The 18,491-nt window shown below is 47.9% G+C and overlaps 1 protein-coding gene across 1 annotated transcript in view; it reads left to right on the top strand.

Annotated features, from left to right (window-relative positions):
• The window catches only part of F8 (coagulation factor VIII), a 44,021-nt gene extending 32,871 nt beyond the window's left edge, over positions 1-11,150 (top strand). The window contains exons 15-20 of the mRNA XM_015426522.1: positions 440-525; positions 3,777-3,932; positions 5,197-5,341; positions 7,964-8,112; positions 9,346-9,522; positions 10,776-11,150. Of these exons, the coding sequence (XP_015282008.1) occupies positions 440-525; positions 3,777-3,932; positions 5,197-5,341; positions 7,964-8,112; positions 9,346-9,522; positions 10,776-10,931 (869 nt within the window). The 3' untranslated portion in view covers positions 10,932-11,150. The remainder of the gene's footprint in view (positions 1-439; positions 526-3,776; positions 3,933-5,196; positions 5,342-7,963; positions 8,113-9,345; positions 9,523-10,775) is intronic.
• The last annotated feature ends 7,341 nt before the right edge of the window (positions 11,151-18,491 follow it).

Here is an 18,491-nt window from a genome sequence, read left to right as displayed (position 1 = left end):
AGGGGGCGGGGCTTCGTCATGTGCCCCGCCCCCTGCACCTCACCCGGGGGAACTGCGTTCCCCCGCGTTCCCCCCCAAAATGACCTCTGGATGGGAGACCACCAAGGAAGCCCAGGGTCGTGACACAGAGGCAGGCAGCAGCAAACCACCTCTGAAACGTCTCTTACCTTGAAAACCCTAAGAGGTTGCCACGTTGGGGTGCAACTTGACAGCACTTTCCACCACGAAATGGAAATTAAATGGGAATGTCCTGTGTAACACACAGATTGTGCAGGTCTGGTCCTCAGAACAGTATGGCTGTGTTTCTTCAAGGTGGTCTTGAGCAATCTCAGTTCATAACACGTCTTAGGCAGGTGGGAGTCTGAGAGAGAGGGATATTCACCTGCCCGTGCTACGATGCCCCCTTTCTGATCTCAGTTCTCCTTTTCTTCTCTCCAAGATCAATGGGTCTCCAGTTTGGCCCGTCTGGATAACTCAGGGTCAATCAATGCCTGGAGCACTGACAACGGCAATTCCTGGATCCAGGTAGGCTTCATAGAGTAAGTGAGGCCCCAGTCACATGGGAGGTTTTGCCCCGCAAGGGGGATGGATTGGGGCACATCAAATGAGTGCAATCACACCGCAACATCTGGGAAGCGGAGCACACCCGTCCCCGATCCATCCTTTCCGGGGGGAAACGCGCATTAAAAAAAAAACTAGAAAAGAGTACTACCTACCTGAAGCTCCACAGCAAGGGTGGCCGTGGGATCGCCGGCGCGCCCGTCTTCCACAGCATTCGAGGCTCCCGGCCAAACTGCGCATGCGCGCACATGTGCAGCTGGCTGCCTCGCTCTCCGTCCCGCGGCTTCCCCCCCAGCATCTGATCGTGCCGGGGAGCAACTGTGCGGCGGCTCGGGGGATCTGTCTGATCCCACCGCCGCGCATCTATTTTGCTACGGCTCAGAAAAGCCGCGCTTTAGCCGTGCTCCCCCCCCCCCGTGTGACCGGGGCCTGAGTACAGCAGAAAAAGTACAGAAGAGAGCAATCAAGATGATTAAGGGGCTGGAGCACCTTTCTGTGAGGAAAGGCATGTTCCCTCTAAGCTGAGTTAGTCTGAGCTAGCTCACGGTTTTTTAGCCTCCAGCTCACAAATTTTTGTCTTAGCTCAGGAAGAATGGCTCCCGAGCAAACTAATTTATGCAGTAGCCAAATCGCTCGCTCACAACTTTAATGTCAGTAGCTCACGAAGTAGAATTTTTGCTCACAAGACTCCATAGCTTAGAGGGAACATTGCGAAGAGTCTGGGATTTTTCAGTCTAGAAAAAAAAAGAGCTAAGGGGCAGACATGATGGAGATGTATAAAATTATGCACAGGACAGCAAAAGTGGATAGAGGGAGATTTTTCTTCTTATCCCTTAATATTAGAACTCAGTTGGGAAATGGGTTTGGAACAGAGAAGCAAATACTTCGTTGAACAAGTAATTAGGGGTGCAAGAGAGGATTAGTTGGGGTGGCATGGAGCTGACAGTGTGAACTTGCACAAAGGGAAGGCATCATTAGCAGAACAGATCTACATGACTGAACCCTGTACATATCACTCTAGAACTCCACGGTTCTGAAATCGTGGGATAAAGTGTGCTAGATACATTACATTTGCATGAAGCTAAAAAAACCTGGATTCTCATGCCAAACTATCCCTTTCCATAGGGAGACTAGGGGCGATTCTGCATTGGCTTTTCCCTCTCTTGTTATACCGAACCCACGTTGGAACAGAAATTCCCCTCTGAATTGCATGCTGCTGTCACTTTCTTTGATCATCGGATTTTATGGTACATTCTGCATAGATTTATGGCCGTTCACGGGTGACTTTGCAGTCACTATGGCGTTGCCCCGGGGTATTTGAATGTGGTTTTGAGCTGCACCTTTTCTGTTCTGTTGTGAGTTTGGTAAAACAATGGAGGGAAAAGCCAAGGCAGAATCAGCCTAAGTTCTTTTCATCCTCAGAACAAGATGAGCCACTGGCCGTGTATCTTTTGCACATACTTCAGGAGACCAATTTATACATTACAAAGTCCACAGGTCTCCCTTTGGGATTTTGTACAGATGTATTCCTATGTATGTGCAAGCCCAGTTCAGATTGGGACAGTACCGTGTGAGGAGAGGGATTAAATCCCCCTTCCTTATACCATTACCCACTCACCCCCACCCCTGCAACTTGAAATGTCCTCAGGGAGTCACAACGCCCACTGGGGAAACTTACATGTGCTAATAGCTGCATGTAAGTTTCCCCAGCAGGGTAAGTTTCAGGTCAAGAAAATGACATAGGAGAAGAGGGAAAGCCCTTTCTCCTCATGTGCCATAGTTCCAATCCAAACCAGGCCCATGCACACTTGAACACTTAGGCCCATTCTGCATCTAGCATTTGCTCCATTGTTTTACCAAACCCACACTGGAACAGAAAGAGATGCAGCTGAAAACCACATTCAGATACCCCGGGGCCGACCACACTGACTGTAAAGTCACCCCTGAATGGCCATGAAACGGCCATAAATCTATGCGGACAGTACCATAGAACCGAGAGATCAAATGAAGGGAAACTGGCGCGCAGTCTGGACACTGCCATAAAATCCCACAATCGATCAAAGTGAAAGTGGCACGCAATGTAGAGGGGAATTTCTGTCCCAACGTGGGTTTGGTAAAACAGCGGAGCAAATCCTAGATGCAGAATGGGCCTTAATTCCCAGAACAGAACTCCAGGCGGCTGTCTGACCGCAAGCTGTTGTGGTTGGCCACATACCGGCCATATGGACTTTGTTATATGAAAACTGTCCCTCAGGCAGCAGAAATCAAGGGGATTCAAAGCCTGCTGTGGGTAAGCATTGCCTGCTGTCTCTCAATAGCCCAGTAAACGCAAACTCTCACATTCTGTTACATGGGAAGTCAGACCCACTCAGGACTGTCTGTCCTGACAGGCAGCCATTCTCCAGGTTCTCAGGCACGAAGACCAGTTACCTGAGATCTTTTGAGCACGGGAGTTAAAAAGGACCTTAAAAAGGATATTATAGCTTTGGAAAAAGTGCAGAAAAGGGCAACTCGAATGATAAAGGGGTTGGAACACTTTCCCTATGAGGAAAGGTTAAGGCGCTTAGGGCTCTTTAGCTTGGAGAAACGACGACTGAGGGGTGACATGATTGAGGTTTATAAGATTATGCATGGGAAAGAGCAGGTAGAGAAAGAGGTACTTTTCTCCCTTTCTCACAATACAAGAACCCGTGGGCACTCCATGAAATTGCTGAGCGGTCGGGTTAGAACAGATAAAAGGAAGTACTTCTTCACCCAAAGAGGGATTAACACTTGGAATTCACTGCCACAGGAAATAGTGGCAGCTACAAGCATGGACGGCTTCAAAAGGGAATTAGATAAGCATATGGAGCAGAGGTCCATCAGTGGCTATTAGCCACAAGGTATAGATAGGGACTCTGGGGCAAGTGATGCTCTGTCATCTTGGTGCTTGGGGGGGTCAACAGTGGGAGGGCTTCTAATGTCCTGGCCCCACTGGTGGACCTCCTGATGGCACTGGTATTTCTGGCCACTGTGTGATACAGAGTGTTGGACTGGATGGGCCTTTGGCCTGATCCAACATTGGCGGATCTTCTGAGCCCGGGACTTCCTGCATGCAAAGCCCATGAGCCCTCCATGAATGAAATCCTAGGCACAAGACTTCCCAGACTCTCGGGGAAAGGGCAGCCTCTTAAACCACCATACTACCATTTCCCACCCTTCACACTGTTGACTAGGTGGACCTCCTACGGCCGAAGATCCTCCATGGGATAAAGACGCAAGGAGCCCGGCAAAAGTTCTCTACCCTCTATGTCTCTCAGTTCGTCATCCTCCACAGCCTGGATGGACGGAAGTGGAAAGAGTATAAGGGCAATTCCACCAGCTCCCGAATGGTGAGTGGTCTTTCTTTGTACGTCTTTAAGCAGAGGAGGAAGGGCAAGGATGGTGGCGCCAAGGAAAGGAGATTTTGACTCTTGGGATCATTTTAAAGGTGCATATCGAGCCATTTCACGTTCAGTACTGTACATATATATTGGGTGGAGTTGAGTGGGGACAACAGGAGTGTATTGAGTCAGATTTTTGTTCTATCAAGGTCAGTATTGCTGCTCTGACTGACAGCGGCTCTCTAGGATCTCAGGAAGGAGTCTTTCAGATCACCTGCTACCTGTTTTTTTTTTTTACTGGGGATTGTACTGGAGACATGCAAATACTGAACGGGGTGCAGCATTTAGCATCCTGAGGATTGCAGTTTTGACTAAAACAAATATCTTCGCCAAGTTGCTAGTCCCTAAGGCTGAGGACACTGGATTCAGAGTGTGGAGGCAACTACTGAAATGCAAGAAGCTGTGGTAGGGTGAGGAAAGGGAAGAGCAGGACTTTTTGGGATCCCTGGTGGGGCTTCAGTGCCCTTCCTAGCTCTTTGCCTTTCATAAGACATACAAGTCTCATACGAAAGAGCATCGTTTTGGCTGGGCTCACCTGCTTCCACTGGCACTCAGGTTTTCATGGTAGAGAATGTTGTAATGTTATTATGATGTATTTATTTGCCTGCTGATCTTCACTCAAGGAGCTCAGGACAGCATGCACAGTTTTTCACAAAGTAAAAACAATGCAAAAACAACAAGAGTAGTTTCTACACCCCGCTTTTCTCTTCCCCAAGGCGTCTCAAAGCGGCTTACAATTGCCTTCCCTTCCTCTCCCTTCCCTCTCCTCTTCCTTGGGAGGAAGGTGGGGCTGCGAGGGTTCTGAGAGAACTGTGACTGGCCCCAGTTCACCCAGCAGGCTTCATGTGGAGGAGTGGGGAATCAAAACCGGTTCAACCCAGACTAGAGTCTGCAGTGATCAATCACTACCATCACACTGGATTTCAACAGAATAATAAAACACCCTTTACAAATTCTTAATATTAAAATGAAGATAAGAACCACACAGGCAGCGAGTGGGCAGATCTTGCAGCAGAGGCATGATGATTGCCCCGCAACCAACCTCTGACAATAGCCTGGCTGCTGCATTTTGGACCCACTGAAATTTCCAGACCTTTTTCAGGGTACATTCTGTACTAGAGCATGGATTCCAAGCAGGATCTGTCTACCCCTGATAATCTTTTCTCCTCCCAGTACACCAGAGTAAAGGGGCTGTTTCTCTCTCTGCCTGCAGATATTCTTTGGGAACGTGGACGCAGCAAGTGTGAAGCACAACGTCTTTGACCCTCCCATCATAGCCCGCTATATCCGCCTCCACCCGACGCATTACAGCATCCGTGTTACATTGCGCATGGAGCTCATCGGCTGTGACCTGAACAGTACGGCAACAAAGGCTTTTATCTTCCTTATTCACTGTAGCCAGCCACAAATAGAGCAGAGCTGGTTGGAACCTCCAAGCACTGCCAGTGTGAATGCCCAGATCTTGCTGTTACTGGAGTATCTGTCCCTTCTAGTCTTCTCTGCTATTGTGGGGATGGCTGTTTAGAGCAGTGTCTACCAGGAGTTAATCTGCTCCTATCAGTGGGTGCACACTGTATCCTGAATGCATGGGTAGAAACAGGCGGACATTCTACGGGGTGGTGACTGGGGACAGGGTTCTGAATACAGACTTGCTGCATTCTGAGACATTTATTTTCTGCGCAAAGAATACATGTTCAAATGAATTTCCACAACTCTTCAATGCTGCCTTCAAACCTAATCACAAACCATGGTTTGCCACTAGGACAGTGAGCTTTTCAAGTCCTTGGGTTTGTACCCTCTCATCACATTGGGTCCCCAGTTGGATTTCCTGGTTCAAAACACAGTTTGTCATGAATATCTGAACCACAAACTATTATTTCATCCCTGTAAGTGCTCTCTAGCAGCTAAAATGACCAAATTGAGGCTATTGCCATTCACATTATGAGAAGACAGGACTCACTGGAAAAGACAATAATACTAGGAAAAGCTGAAGGCAGAAGGAAAAGAGGAAAACCCAATATGAGATGGATTGACTCAATTAAGGTAGCCACAGCCCTTGGCTTGCAAGACCTGACCAAGGCTGTTAATGATAGGGCATTTTAGAGGTCATTAATTCATAGGGTTGCCATGTTGGAAGCAACTGGATGGCACTTAACACCCCCTCAAGACTAAAGTGTGGGTTAAACCATAATTTGTGGTTCTGATATAATAACAAACTATGGGTTGTTGCAGACCAGGTAGACTTAATTCCCAAGTCATATACAAAAGAGGAGACAGGATAGACAGGCAGTACAATGGCATGAAGATTTCCAGTGTTGACAAGCCATGGTTTCTTGTTATGACTGAATGTAGCCAGAATGTATTGTCTTTTACAAGCTGTATACTTGGAGGACAGACCATCCTTACTGGAAGAGATTTTTAGAACCTGGAGGGTATATCACTTGGTCTTCCAAATGATTTTTTGTCTAAGGGTTCATTCTTTCCTATGGGGAGCCCTTATAGGTGACTAGCTTTATAATCCACAAAGGAGTATGTCAGACATGAATTCGGATTTAAAAGAAACAGGGTTGATTTTCACAATTACATCAGCATATGACAAATTGTTAATAATGATAATTAGTGTACAAATCAGCTCAGACCTAGACGTTACACAATGACGATATACTTAAAAAGAATCCTCGCCTACAGTCTTAACAAAAATAGATAAGATCCTAAAGATAAAATAAGAAACACAAAAGGAAGAAAACAAAGAAGAGGAGAGATGGAGGACAGAGGCCCCAAAGGAAAGAGCTCTTTCAGTTGCTCTTTAAAGCAGTGGAAAGGAGGGAAAGGTTTGGGTGTCAAGTGGCAATGAGTTTCAGAGAAAACAGCAGCAGGAGAGAAAGGATAGAAGTTACCCAAAACTTGGTCAAAAGAAAAGTATTGGTAGACCAAAGATATGAAAATTATCTGTAAAGTTGTGGGTATGACCGGGGAGCAAGACCCAGTTTAGGAACAGAGATGTGGAAGAAAGAAAAACGGGGGATATCACAGAAGCGGGGTTTGGGGGTGGGAGGATCAACCACAGCTCTCCTTTGCAGAGCTGCAGACTGCCTTGACACACACACCCCTTCATACCCTTTCTGCTTCCTTTCCACCTGCTCCACTTAACCCCTGGGCAGGCGGGGAGGTAGTAGTCCACTGCCACCAGCCAGTGTTTTGAGGGTTTGCCTTGGTGTAAGAGAGGTCCACATTGTCCTTCCTTGAGTTCCCCTTTCAGTTGGGAGGGGGGTGATCAACTACTAAGCCTGAGGCATACAACGAACCCCAGAAAAGTTCTAAAAGGTTACATTCAAAATAGAAACAAGGTCAGAAGGGATAGAAAAAAGGGGGGCAAGCAACTTGTCTCATGAAAAGAAAGGCATCCCATATGGCAGGGATGGCAAACCTTTTAGAGACCGAGTGCCCAAACTGCGACCCAAAACCCACGTACGGTATTTATCGCAAAGTGCCAACACGGCAATTTAACCTGAATACTGAGGTTTTACTTTAGAAAAAACAACTCATACATTAACTGAAGATGATCCAAACAAAGTAAGGAAAGCAATCCCAAATGCTTTCATTTACTTAAAATTATTTGGCAGAGAATTCGACACTTTAATGATGGTCTGGGCTTGGCTGGGGTGATGGCATGCGTGCCCGCAGAGAGGGCTCTGAGTGCCACCTCTGGCACCCGTGCCATAGGTTCGCCACCACTGCCATATGGGATGTCAGTCCCTCCAAAACAGACAAGAATCAGTCTTGAGTCCCAAACTTCCCCAGAGCTCTAGGCAGGAAGTTCTTGTTTCTCCCCCCATAGGGAAAAAATCCCCCATTAAGCCAATACAAAAAAGGCCACTGGAGCAGAAAGCCCAACATTGGGAAATAATAATGCACACGTGGCCTCTCGGCCCACAGTTCACTGCCGAGGGTTACTTCTCTGTCTCTGTTCTTTGCCCTAGGTTGTTCCATGCCGTTGGGAATGGAAAGCAAAGCTGTCTCCAACCAGCAGATCTCAGCATCCTCCTACATTGATAATGTGGTCTCCTCTTGGCCTCCCTTTCTGGCCCGCCTGAACATGCAGGGGAGAAATAATGCATGGAGGCCCAAGGTAACGTCTGCGTGTGGGGGAGAGGAAGAGAGGTGTGTGGCTGGCTTTCTGTTCAGTGGAATCACTGTGGGGTTTCTCTGCACGAGTGGGTGCCTGTGTGCATCACAGAGGACAACAGTTTACAATCCTATGGGCAAGGCCAGCTCTAGGCTTTGGGGGATTCTTGCGCAAGATTTAGTCCTCACACTCTATGCATTGCCGTTGCTGTCTCCTTGTCCTCCTCCACCCGCTTTGTTCCCTCCTTTGTGGCAGCTCCTGTTGCTGTTTAGGGGTATCGCTGCTGTCCAGTTGCCCAGTGAGCAAGCAGTGACAGCCGCTAGAAGCAGCAGTGGCCACAGTCATACGGAGAGAGGGAGCAGGCAAGCAAGTGGCAGCCAAGCTGTTCCTTCTGCTAACTGCCACCACCCAGATCAAGCTCAAGGGGAATGCGTTCTACTGGCTTCCAGCCAAGTTGGCTCCATGCAACACCCATTGGTTGACTCCTGTGTCACTCCTGAAGCTACCTCCCTTTTTATCTTGGGAGCAATTTTTCAACACCTCTTAAAAACAAAGTGTTAAAAGAAGTGTTTGCTCAAATAAACATGCAAGGGTTTTGGCGGGAGAAGCAAAATGGACAGCCTGCCTGAAGCATGGATGAGTAGGAAGAGCCACAGCTTCTGTCTGCATGTACATTTGTACACAGCCTTCCAGCACGGAATATACACAGTGTGGCTATGGCTCTATTAGGGTTGCCAGCTCTGGGTTGGGAAACACCTGGAGATTTTTTTTGGGGGGGTGGAGCCTGAGGAGGGCGGGGTTTGGGGAGGGGAGGGACTCCAATGGGGTAAAATGCCACAGAGTCCACTTTCCAAAGTGGCCACTTTCTCCAGGTGAACTGACCTCTGTCACCTGGTCATCAGTTGTAATAGCAAGAAATCTCCAGCCACCGCCTGGAGGTTGGCAACCCCAGGTTCTAGGCTGCAAATGTCCTTAGCTCTGCACACATCAGGTTTAGCTAAAAATGGGAAAGCTCTAATTGGGCTCTTCATACATCCCAGGAGGAAAAATAATACACGCGTTTGCATATATATTCACCCATAGAAATCTATGCAAATTTCATTCTCTCAATTCACTGCATAGCAGTAGAAATAAACCTGAGAAGGCATCTAAATGACAAACATCAGAGTAGTTTGAAATGTCCTGGGAACAGGACAGGCTTTCCTCACGTTGAAGGCGTTTCTGTCCCTTCCGCAGGCAAACAGCCCAAACGAGTGGCTTCAGGTGAACTTCCAGAAGACCATGCGAGTGACCGGCATTGTGACCCAAGGCGCAAAGAGTGCCTTCACCCACATGTATGTGAGGGAATTTTCTCTCTCATGCAGCCAGGATGGCAAACAGTGGACTCCTGTTCTTCAAGACGGGAAGGACAAGGTAAGGGAAAAGAGCAAGAGAACTTAAAGCCATCGGGCAGGAAGGGTTTACGATACTTTTGAAAGACCACAGGACCCCCCTTTTACCCCGTAACTCTACTATGACCAGTGATGACTCCCTGGTCTACCTCTAAGCATTTGTGTCTGTGCAGGGAAGGCCATGTTGAAGGCGTTTCTGTCCCTTCCGCAGGCAAACAGCCCAAACGAGTGGCTTCAGGTGAACTTCCAGAAGACCATGCGAGTGACCGGCATTGTGACCCAAGGCGCAAAGAGTGCCTTCACCCACATGTATGTGAGGGAATTTTCTCTCTCATGCAGCCAGGATGGCAAGCAGTGGACTCCTGTTCTTCAAGACGGGAAGGACAAGGTAAGGGAAAAGAGCAAGAGAACTTAAAGCCATTGGACAGGAAAGGTTTACAATACTTTTGAAAGACCACAGGATCCCCCTTTTACCCCATAACTCTACTATGACCAGGGATGACTCCCTGGTCTACCTCTAAGCCTTTGTGTCTGTGCAGGGAAGGCCATGTTGTGTGGCTGATCCTGACAAGCCCCTCGTTTACCCGCAGCCACTTCTTGCAGAGCAGATGGGAGAACACGGAGGCTTGGCAGGGCCATTCTAAACAGAGTTATGCCCTTCCGGGTCCACAGTGGAAGGTGTAGTCCTGCTTGCCATGGCACAGTGAGACAGGCAGGAATGTGGTTAGCAGAGCTTGGAAACAGAATGCCAGGCTACAGTAACCTTCACCCTGTTCCAGCGCGGCTGCAATCCAAATCTTAGGCTCTTGCACCTTAGAAGTAAGTTTTGAGCCCTGAGCTCCCAGACAGCCAGCAAGCTCATGGTTGTGCAGGTATTCTGAACCTAGTAGGACTCCTCTAGTTCTAGTTTGACACTCTAATCACTATGCTGCATCCTGGTTTGGACAATCGTAACTCCCGCCCTGTGATCATAACCATTTAGAAAGCTGGCCATAGTCCACCTAGGTCTGCATGGTCCATTTGAATTGTTTGCAATGCTCCAAGGTCTCAGGAGGGGTTTTCTAAAGCCTAGCTACCTGACATCCTTTAAACTGGAGATGCTCGGAAGCGAGCCCATGAACTTCTGCATGCAAAATATACACTGTTCTTTCCCACTGGCTGTCTCTGTAGCTCCTTTGGATTCTGAGGTACATTCCAGCCCCTGCATACCTTTAACTCTCTTCCTGGCTGCTTTAGAGGCCTAAATAAAGAACAATCATGTCTCCATCCTTGCAGATTTTCCAGGGAAATCAAGATTACTCCAGCCCAGTAGTGAATCTCCTGGATCCCCCACTCTTTACCAGGTATTTGAGAATACACCCACTCAGCTGGAATAAGCGCATTGCACTGAGGACAGAATTTTTAGGCTGCAACACTCAACAAATGGTTTAGCATGGACGAACCTGCCTTTGACTTGAAGGTGAAGTTTCCCAGGACCTGAAATGCCCCCAAGTGGAGCCAAATGCAATGTCTGTAAACTGCTGACACTCAAATAAAACCTGTATATTTTTGATAACTGTTTCTGTGACTTCAGCAAATTAAAACGACCAAGAAATATGACAACACACTTGCTGGACATTGTTCTATCCTGGATTTTCCTAGGGTCACAGTTCTGCGCCGTCTAATGATGATACATCTTTACTGGTCTTCCTTCTCTCTGATTCTTAGGCTGCACTCTTGATCACATTTACTTGGAGTCCCTCTGAATTCAATGGAGGTTGCCTTTGAGAATACATGTGTCAAATCAGGGTGCATTTTCATCAATCCAAGGGGTCAGAAAACGAAGGGAAAACCTCTTGAAATATAATTGTGGATGATTGGTAGCTGGCGATATGGAGACCCAGTGGAATGTACAATGGCAGGGAAAAAACACCCTCTTCCCCTCGGCATCCTCATAATAGCTGACTCCATCATCTTAATCACTGTTTTCCAATAATCTTCCTCCAGCAAAAGATATGTCCATCCCCCTCAGGATATTACAGTTTCTGTGTCTTTCCCTGCTGGCAGATTTCAATCTGTGCGCTGCGAGTTGGAGGACAGTGCCGTGTAATTAAAGAGCCCTTGTCTCCTTGCAGTGTGTACTTTCTCCTGTTGTTTTTCTTCCCTTGACTGATTCCTGAGCTTCCTCAGCATTAAAGTCCCTGTGGGGAACAGAGTCAGCATTATTAGCTGATAATAATTAATTAGCAAGCGAGACCTCCTTCTGGCTCATGGTTATTTTCCGTAATCTCTTAGAGTTCCAGGTACAGCCTCAGAATTACTGGGGAGGCCAGAGGCATAAATCAAAGGGAAAGAAATGAAGGCTGAGCATGCTCTCCGGCGCATACCGGAACACCTGTCAAGTCAATTTCAAGGACTGAACAGTCCAGTTATTGGGGTCTTATTGCCGTTAATCATTACTCTGCATACATAAACTGCACATTCTGTATTTATCAGGTCGATTGGCTGTTGAGGGATTGAAGAGGGGGCAGGAAAGAGGGGAAATGGCTCAAAAACCTGAAAGCGTATAGAATTCAAAGTGGCTAGTACATATGCAGGTGGGATTCCCAAATCGTTCTCTCACAGGCACAGGGCATATAGCTTTGTTTCCTAACACAACATATCCATGTATCTCCGGGACCGCCTCTTCCGGTGTGTCCCCAGGAGAGCGCTCCACTCCACTGAGAGCAATCTACCGGTGATCCCGGGCTCCAGAGACATCCAGCTGCCCTTGACGAGAGCTTTTTCAGTGGGACTCTCTTCTGTCAAACACCACCAGGGCCCTGCGGGACTTAATGCAATTCTGCAGGGCCTGTAAGGCACAGACGTTCCACCTGGCTTTTGGTTGAGGGCAGCAACGGTTACTTTCCATCATAGCCGGCACCCTCCCCTTTTCTTCCATCTTTTTTCGTTTCTGCCTCCTCCTTATCTTGCCCGTGAGGTGACAGCACAGTCCGGAATGGGCATAAGACCAAATTAGTGACGCCATCGGGAGATTATTTTAAGAATGTACAGAATGACTTGTTTAATAATTTTTTATTATTGTTACGTTTGCGGGTTTTAACTCCTGCTGTACATCGCCCAGAGCCCTGTGTATTCAGGGATTGGGCGATCCATAAATTTAAAGTATAAATAAATAAACAGCATATTAGATAATAACACTTAGCATTTATGTAATGCGTTCAATATTCAGAGAATTCATGTATACGTACAGCAATCCTTACAACAGCTCTATAATGTAGGCCCCTTAAGTTGTAGATTGGGTGGACTAAAGTTCAAAGAAACTGGCTTGCCTAAGGCCCCTGTAGGTTTGTGGCTGACATGAAATTTGCATTGGTAGCCTTCTGGATCACAGTTTATTCTGTTAGCCACTAGGCTCTACCAGCTCCTAAAAATGCTAAGGAGAAGAGGGTTTTCCTCCTTAACTGAAGAGCTCTACCTCTAGTGGATTTGTGAAGCCTTAAGGTGGCTTACCTTAATTTGCAGAAGAGCTAACCTGTGGTTTGTTGATGATGGTTTGATTCTGCAGCAATATTGTTCAGGAAAGAGATCCTGTCAACCGAACAGGGGGGGAAATGTCCTGTTCCTTGAACAGAGGTTTACTGAGTGTAAATGGGCGGCTAAACTTTTTCATGACATGAAGTTAAATAACATCACCTGATAATTACTGGCAGATCAAGCTGATATTAAAGCTACAGGGATACGTTTAAGAGTTAGCCACCCTAATTAAGACTTCAAAAATCAATTATGTGAATTTATGGATTTCCGAGGAGGAAGTGGCAGATTCAGCCTCTGCAACCTATAAAACATCATAAGCGGTAATTTATTTCTGTAGGGCCTCCAATTATGTTTTCTGATTTGAAACTTCTGCCCTTCAAACTGGCTTGTAATGATTTGGTAGTGACAGAAAAGCACTCTGCACATGTTCAAGCACTCTTTTTGGGATGACAATGCTCTTCGTTCCCTGAGATCTGGCACCTAAAAGAGAGTCCCATTCCTTGGAAGCCTTGGCCCAAATTAAGTCTCGCAGACAGACACCAATGCTGAGCACACCATGGCCAACAGTAACAATGCAGAGTTACTCCGTTCTAAGCCCAGTGAAATGAGCGAGCTTTGACTCAGCATAGGGTTGCACTGCAAGCAGAGGTCATTTCGGGGGGATCGCGGGGGATCGCAGTTCCCCCGGGTGAGGTGCGGGGGAGCGGGGCACATGACGAAGCCCCGCCCCTTGCTTCCGGCCGCCCTGCTTCCGGCCCTCATTCAGCCAGGAGGAGGCAGGAGAACAGGGAGGGTAAGTTGCTTCCTCCCTGCCTCTCCCCACCCCTGCCTGCCTGGGGCCAGGGAGGGCCTTCCTTGCACTCCCACCGGCCTTGCAGGTCCACCGCCGGGCCCCTCATGGGGCTTGGCAGTGGAGCTGCAAGGCCGGCGGCGGCGGCCGGGACCGTTGGGGGTGGGGTGTGTGGCCTTATGACACACTTCCGGTGATGTCAGGGGGTGTGGCATATGCTAATGAGTTATGCTAATGAGTTCCCCTAGCTCTTTTTCTACGAAACAATTCCTGACCGCAAGGGTGCCATCTTTCCATTCACAGAGGCACCATGTAGCAATCAGGAACTGACAGCACAGCCTCCACCAGAATGGAGTTGGGAAATCGTCACTTCTTGTTTTCTGCCTCTTAAAAGCCTTTTTGCATCAAAAGTTGCTCGCCTGGCCCTAAACTGCAGCACGTTTCTGCAGCTACCAGACTAGAGCTGCCACGCACCCTTGTTCCATCACCATCTCGAGTCCCGTTCCATTGTTACAATCTGGCTGATCCAATTGTGCATAAGAGGAGACTGTGCTCTATGCGATCCAGGGCTTTTCTTCTGGGGGGACGCGCTGAAACGGAGATCTGGAATGTTTAAAAGTTCATGAGTTTTCAGTATACAGATTGAAAACTTCATTTCCCTCTTGAGAGTTCTGGCACCTCTTTTCCAAAAAAAAAAAAAAAAGCCCTTTGCAGGAGGTGGTGGTGGCGGCTACAACCATAGACAACTTCAAGAGGCTTCAAGAGGGAATTAGATAAGCATATGGAAAAGAGGTCCATCAGTGGCTATTAGCCACAAGGTATAGATAGGAACTCTCAGTCTGGGGCAAGTGATGCTCTGTATTCTTGGTGCTTGGAGTGGGGGTCAATAGTGGGAAGGCTCCTAGTGTCCTGGCCCCACTGCTGGACCTCCTGATGACACCTGGTATTTTTGGCCACTTTCTGACAGAGTGTTGGACTGGATGGGCCACTGGCCTGATCCAACATTGGCGTCTCTTATGTTCTTATGAGTGAACTCTATGGCGTCCCATCTCTGCTGAGTTCCCTCCCCTCCCCAAACTCAACCCTCCCCAGGCTCCACCCCCCCAAATCTCCAGGAATTTCCCAACCAGGAGTTGGCAATCCTAGCTGGGCTGCCAGTGATCTCTTCACCAAACATGTTTCTCCAAACTGGCTCGTTCCACACACTGACAGCTTGGGAGGCTCTTCAACAGTCCCGATCCCTTCGAAGCCAAATGAAACAAAACCCAAGACTGAATCCAATCAAGAAGAAGACAATCAGGTGCCAAATCCATCCACTCTGCATCATACTTCTTTCTAAAGGCTAAAAGCCCAGTTGGGTGTGACTGTTGACACACACAACAAAGACAACCCGCCAAGGAAACTGCTCTGTCGTGTTCAGAATGTGAAAGAAGGGATCTGGCTTGGATATTTGGGTCATCTCGTAATTTGGAATATCTGATATGGTGAAGGAACAGAGGCAAGGCAATGGGGGCTGTAAGCCCCAAGGAATAAAGAGCAATTTGAAACTCTGTCCTGGCTATGGCTTTTATAGATAATTGTATTTCAGATTTTTCTTGGCGTCCTCAGGGGGTTGCAAACCGCTTTACCCAAGAATGAAAGCTAAGATTCCCGCAAGCCAACTGATGACTTCCTTGAAAACATGCTTGTAAAAGCATATCATTCTTGCACGCTCTCCACTAACCTCAGCTGTGAGACGTTCCGAGGCGTTCAGCGTGTTTTCCCACAGATTTCCCTCCTATTGTCTGCTGAAGGATATGGACTCGCATGTTGCTTCAAGCACTTAACATCAGACGTCTTGTTAGGATCATCTCCCAACAATTAGTGCTCACTGAAAAAACTCTGCAGCCGCTAAGAACCACTAGCATTTTCTTTTTTTCTTTTTTTCTTTTTGCTGTAGGTCCTGGCTTCAGGAATAGACCCATCTACAGAGGACTGTCTAGGGTTACCAACTCTGGGTTGGGAAATTCCTGGAGATTTGTGGGGTGGAGCCTGGGGAGGGTGAAATTTGGGCAGGGGAGGGAGCTCTGCAGATACAAAGCTGACTCTCCGAACCTGCCGTTTTCTCCAGCGGAACTGATCTTTGTAGTATGGAGATCAGTTCTAATTCTGGGAGAACTCCAGGCTCCAGAGCAGAACCCCAAATTTGCAGCTACCTGATAGAATTTGAAAGATATGCTGTCTTAGATAGGTTATTATGTTTGCCGCAAGGGTTCTGATGGGACCCTAGACAATGCTGCTATCTTAAGAGCTTTTGTGCTCACCAAGAAAAATTATTGCGCCTTATGTCCTTTATATAAACACCACGGTCCTTGAAAAAGATTCATTCGAAACAGGTAAATTACTAAAGCCCCGTGGGACTAGTGATAGTGCTACTGACAAGGTGCTGTCTGAATGTAAACCTGCACTCGATGTATTGTTTGGGTGAAACATATTTTTCTCTATGTATTGTTTGGGTGAAATTTATTTTTGATAATATTTGATACCAGTATTTAGACAACAGTATTGAAAAAATATAAAAAGAAGAAGAAGAAAGCACAGGGGAGCGGTGGCACAGAGGATTTATCCTCTGGTTAACATCTGAACTGAACAGAGTTGCTGTCAGTTCTAGCCCGCGCTGGTGTGAGCTACCAGCCTTGTCCCTAGCTCGCTGTCCACCCAGCGGTTCGAAAGCGTCGGCGAGTAGATAAAATGGGTACCACTCCTTAGAGAGGGTGGGCACACTAAACCCCCATAGGGGAGGTATTAGCTGGCGAATGGAATGTCCAGCCCGTAAGCTTGGAAGCCTGATAAAAAGACCTCTTCGGCATTAAGAAGCCTGTAATGGGCCAATCCGGCCAGGCGGTGGCAGTGCGGCGCTACGATTCAAAGCAGCCCAGGAAGAACCAACGTCGCCAAGCCGAAAAGTGAATGCCGCCCAGAACACGTCTGAAGCCTACAGCTGAACAAAATCCCCGTTGGCTGCAAAATGTGTGCGTTTTAAAGAATTATATGTTGTCCTCCCTTACCCCTATGAAATTGTTAGTCCCTTGTGTGAAACCGTGTACCTGTAAATCGCTCAGAGCCAGCAGCTCTGCCAGATTGAGCGATCAATAAATTGAAAGGTATTATTATTATTATTATTGTTAATAATAATAATAATAATAAGTTGTTTTACTGTAAACATATATTTATTGTACACAGTGATATATATTTTTGTGTGCCCGCCTGGAGGTTGGCAACCCCAACCCCAGAAATGCTCCCATCCGTTCTCAAAGCTGCTGTTACAGTTCTGGTGCTCCAAACCCAGAGAACGGCAGAGCACGCTACGGGCAATCCTCCTGGGGATGCCAGACTGGGGACCCCCCCAGAATTGTCGTCTGGAGCCCAGTGCTCCCTCTAAGCTGCGGAGTCTTGTGAGCAAAAACTCTACTTTGTGAGCCTCTGACATTAAAGTTGTGAGCGAGCGATTTGGTGACTCCATAAATCAGTTTGCTCTGGAGCCCCATCCTTCCTGAGCTAAGACAAAAATGTGTGAGCCGGAGGCTAAAAAACTGTGAGCCGGCTCACACTAACTCAGCTTAGAGGGAACCCTGGACTCTGGAGATGAGCTGTGATTCTGGTGGGACCTGTTGATCCCCGGGAATCACAGCTCATCTCCAGACTATAGAGATCAGTTCCCATGGTTGTTTTGGAGGGGGGACTCTGTGACATTGCACCCCACTGAGGTCCCTGTCCTCTCCAGGCTCCACCCCCAAATCTCCAGGTGTTTCCCAAACTGGATCTGGCAACCCCTGCCCACCCCTCATCCCCAGCCAGTGGCCAGGGGGGACCTGCTAATCCTAAATCCTCCTCATACAAGTGGTCACCATTTTGTGTGAACAGGACAATACATTATTTTCCAGCTTTGGTACACATAAGCATCCATGCATCCATGAAAGCTGGGAGATTTCCAGGTTGAGTTTGCAACCTCCAGGTGGGGCCTGGAGATCTGGAATTGCAATTGATCTCCAGGTGACCGGGAGGACAGTTGGGGAGTGAACTCGAAGGCATTATAACTTGCTGAGGTCCCTCCCCCCTCCAGACCCCACCCTCCCCGGGCTCCACCCCTGTATCTCCAGAAATTTCCCAGCTCAGAGCTGGCAACCCTATTTCCAGGCCATGCCTTGAGGTTGGCAACCCCACATGTGACAGCAACCTCACAGCTTTTTATTATGAAAGCCTCTTGCAACGTGATGATGTGGAGGCACAAAGATGGTGGAACTCCCTGCCTAGAACTTAGACCTGATCTTTTTCAGACAGCTTTTGAGACTTGATCCTGTTCCTTATGAGGCTATTTTTATCTGCTGGTTGGCCTTGATCCATCCATCCATCCTCCCTCCCCTTGGTTCTCTCGTTTTTATATGTTGTAAATTGCTGTCAGGGGTCATTTCCTGCAGGAGCGCACAGGAGTGGAGCTCCGGCAGTAAAGAGCCCAGGGGGCGGACACATGCAACAAGCCCCACCCCCTGCTCCCAGCAGCCCTCAGTCAGAGCAAGAAGCAGCCAGGTGAGCTGTAGAGGCCCCCCTCCCGGGCCCCTGGTCCAAAACAGTCCAGTGGCACCTTTAAGACCAGGTTTTATTCAGGTACAAGCTCTCCCTCCTCTGTGAGGACAGATCTGCACGTC

This window comes from Gekko japonicus, unplaced genomic scaffold, assembly GCF_001447785.1.
Source record: "Gekko japonicus isolate JY-2015 unplaced genomic scaffold, Gekko_japonicus_V1.1 scaffold1313, whole genome shotgun sequence".
Taxonomy (NCBI): Eukaryota; Metazoa; Chordata; class Lepidosauria; order Squamata; family Gekkonidae; genus Gekko; species Gekko japonicus.
The sequence above is the reverse complement of the archived record's forward strand: the minus strand, read 5'-3'. Positions and strand labels throughout refer to the sequence as shown.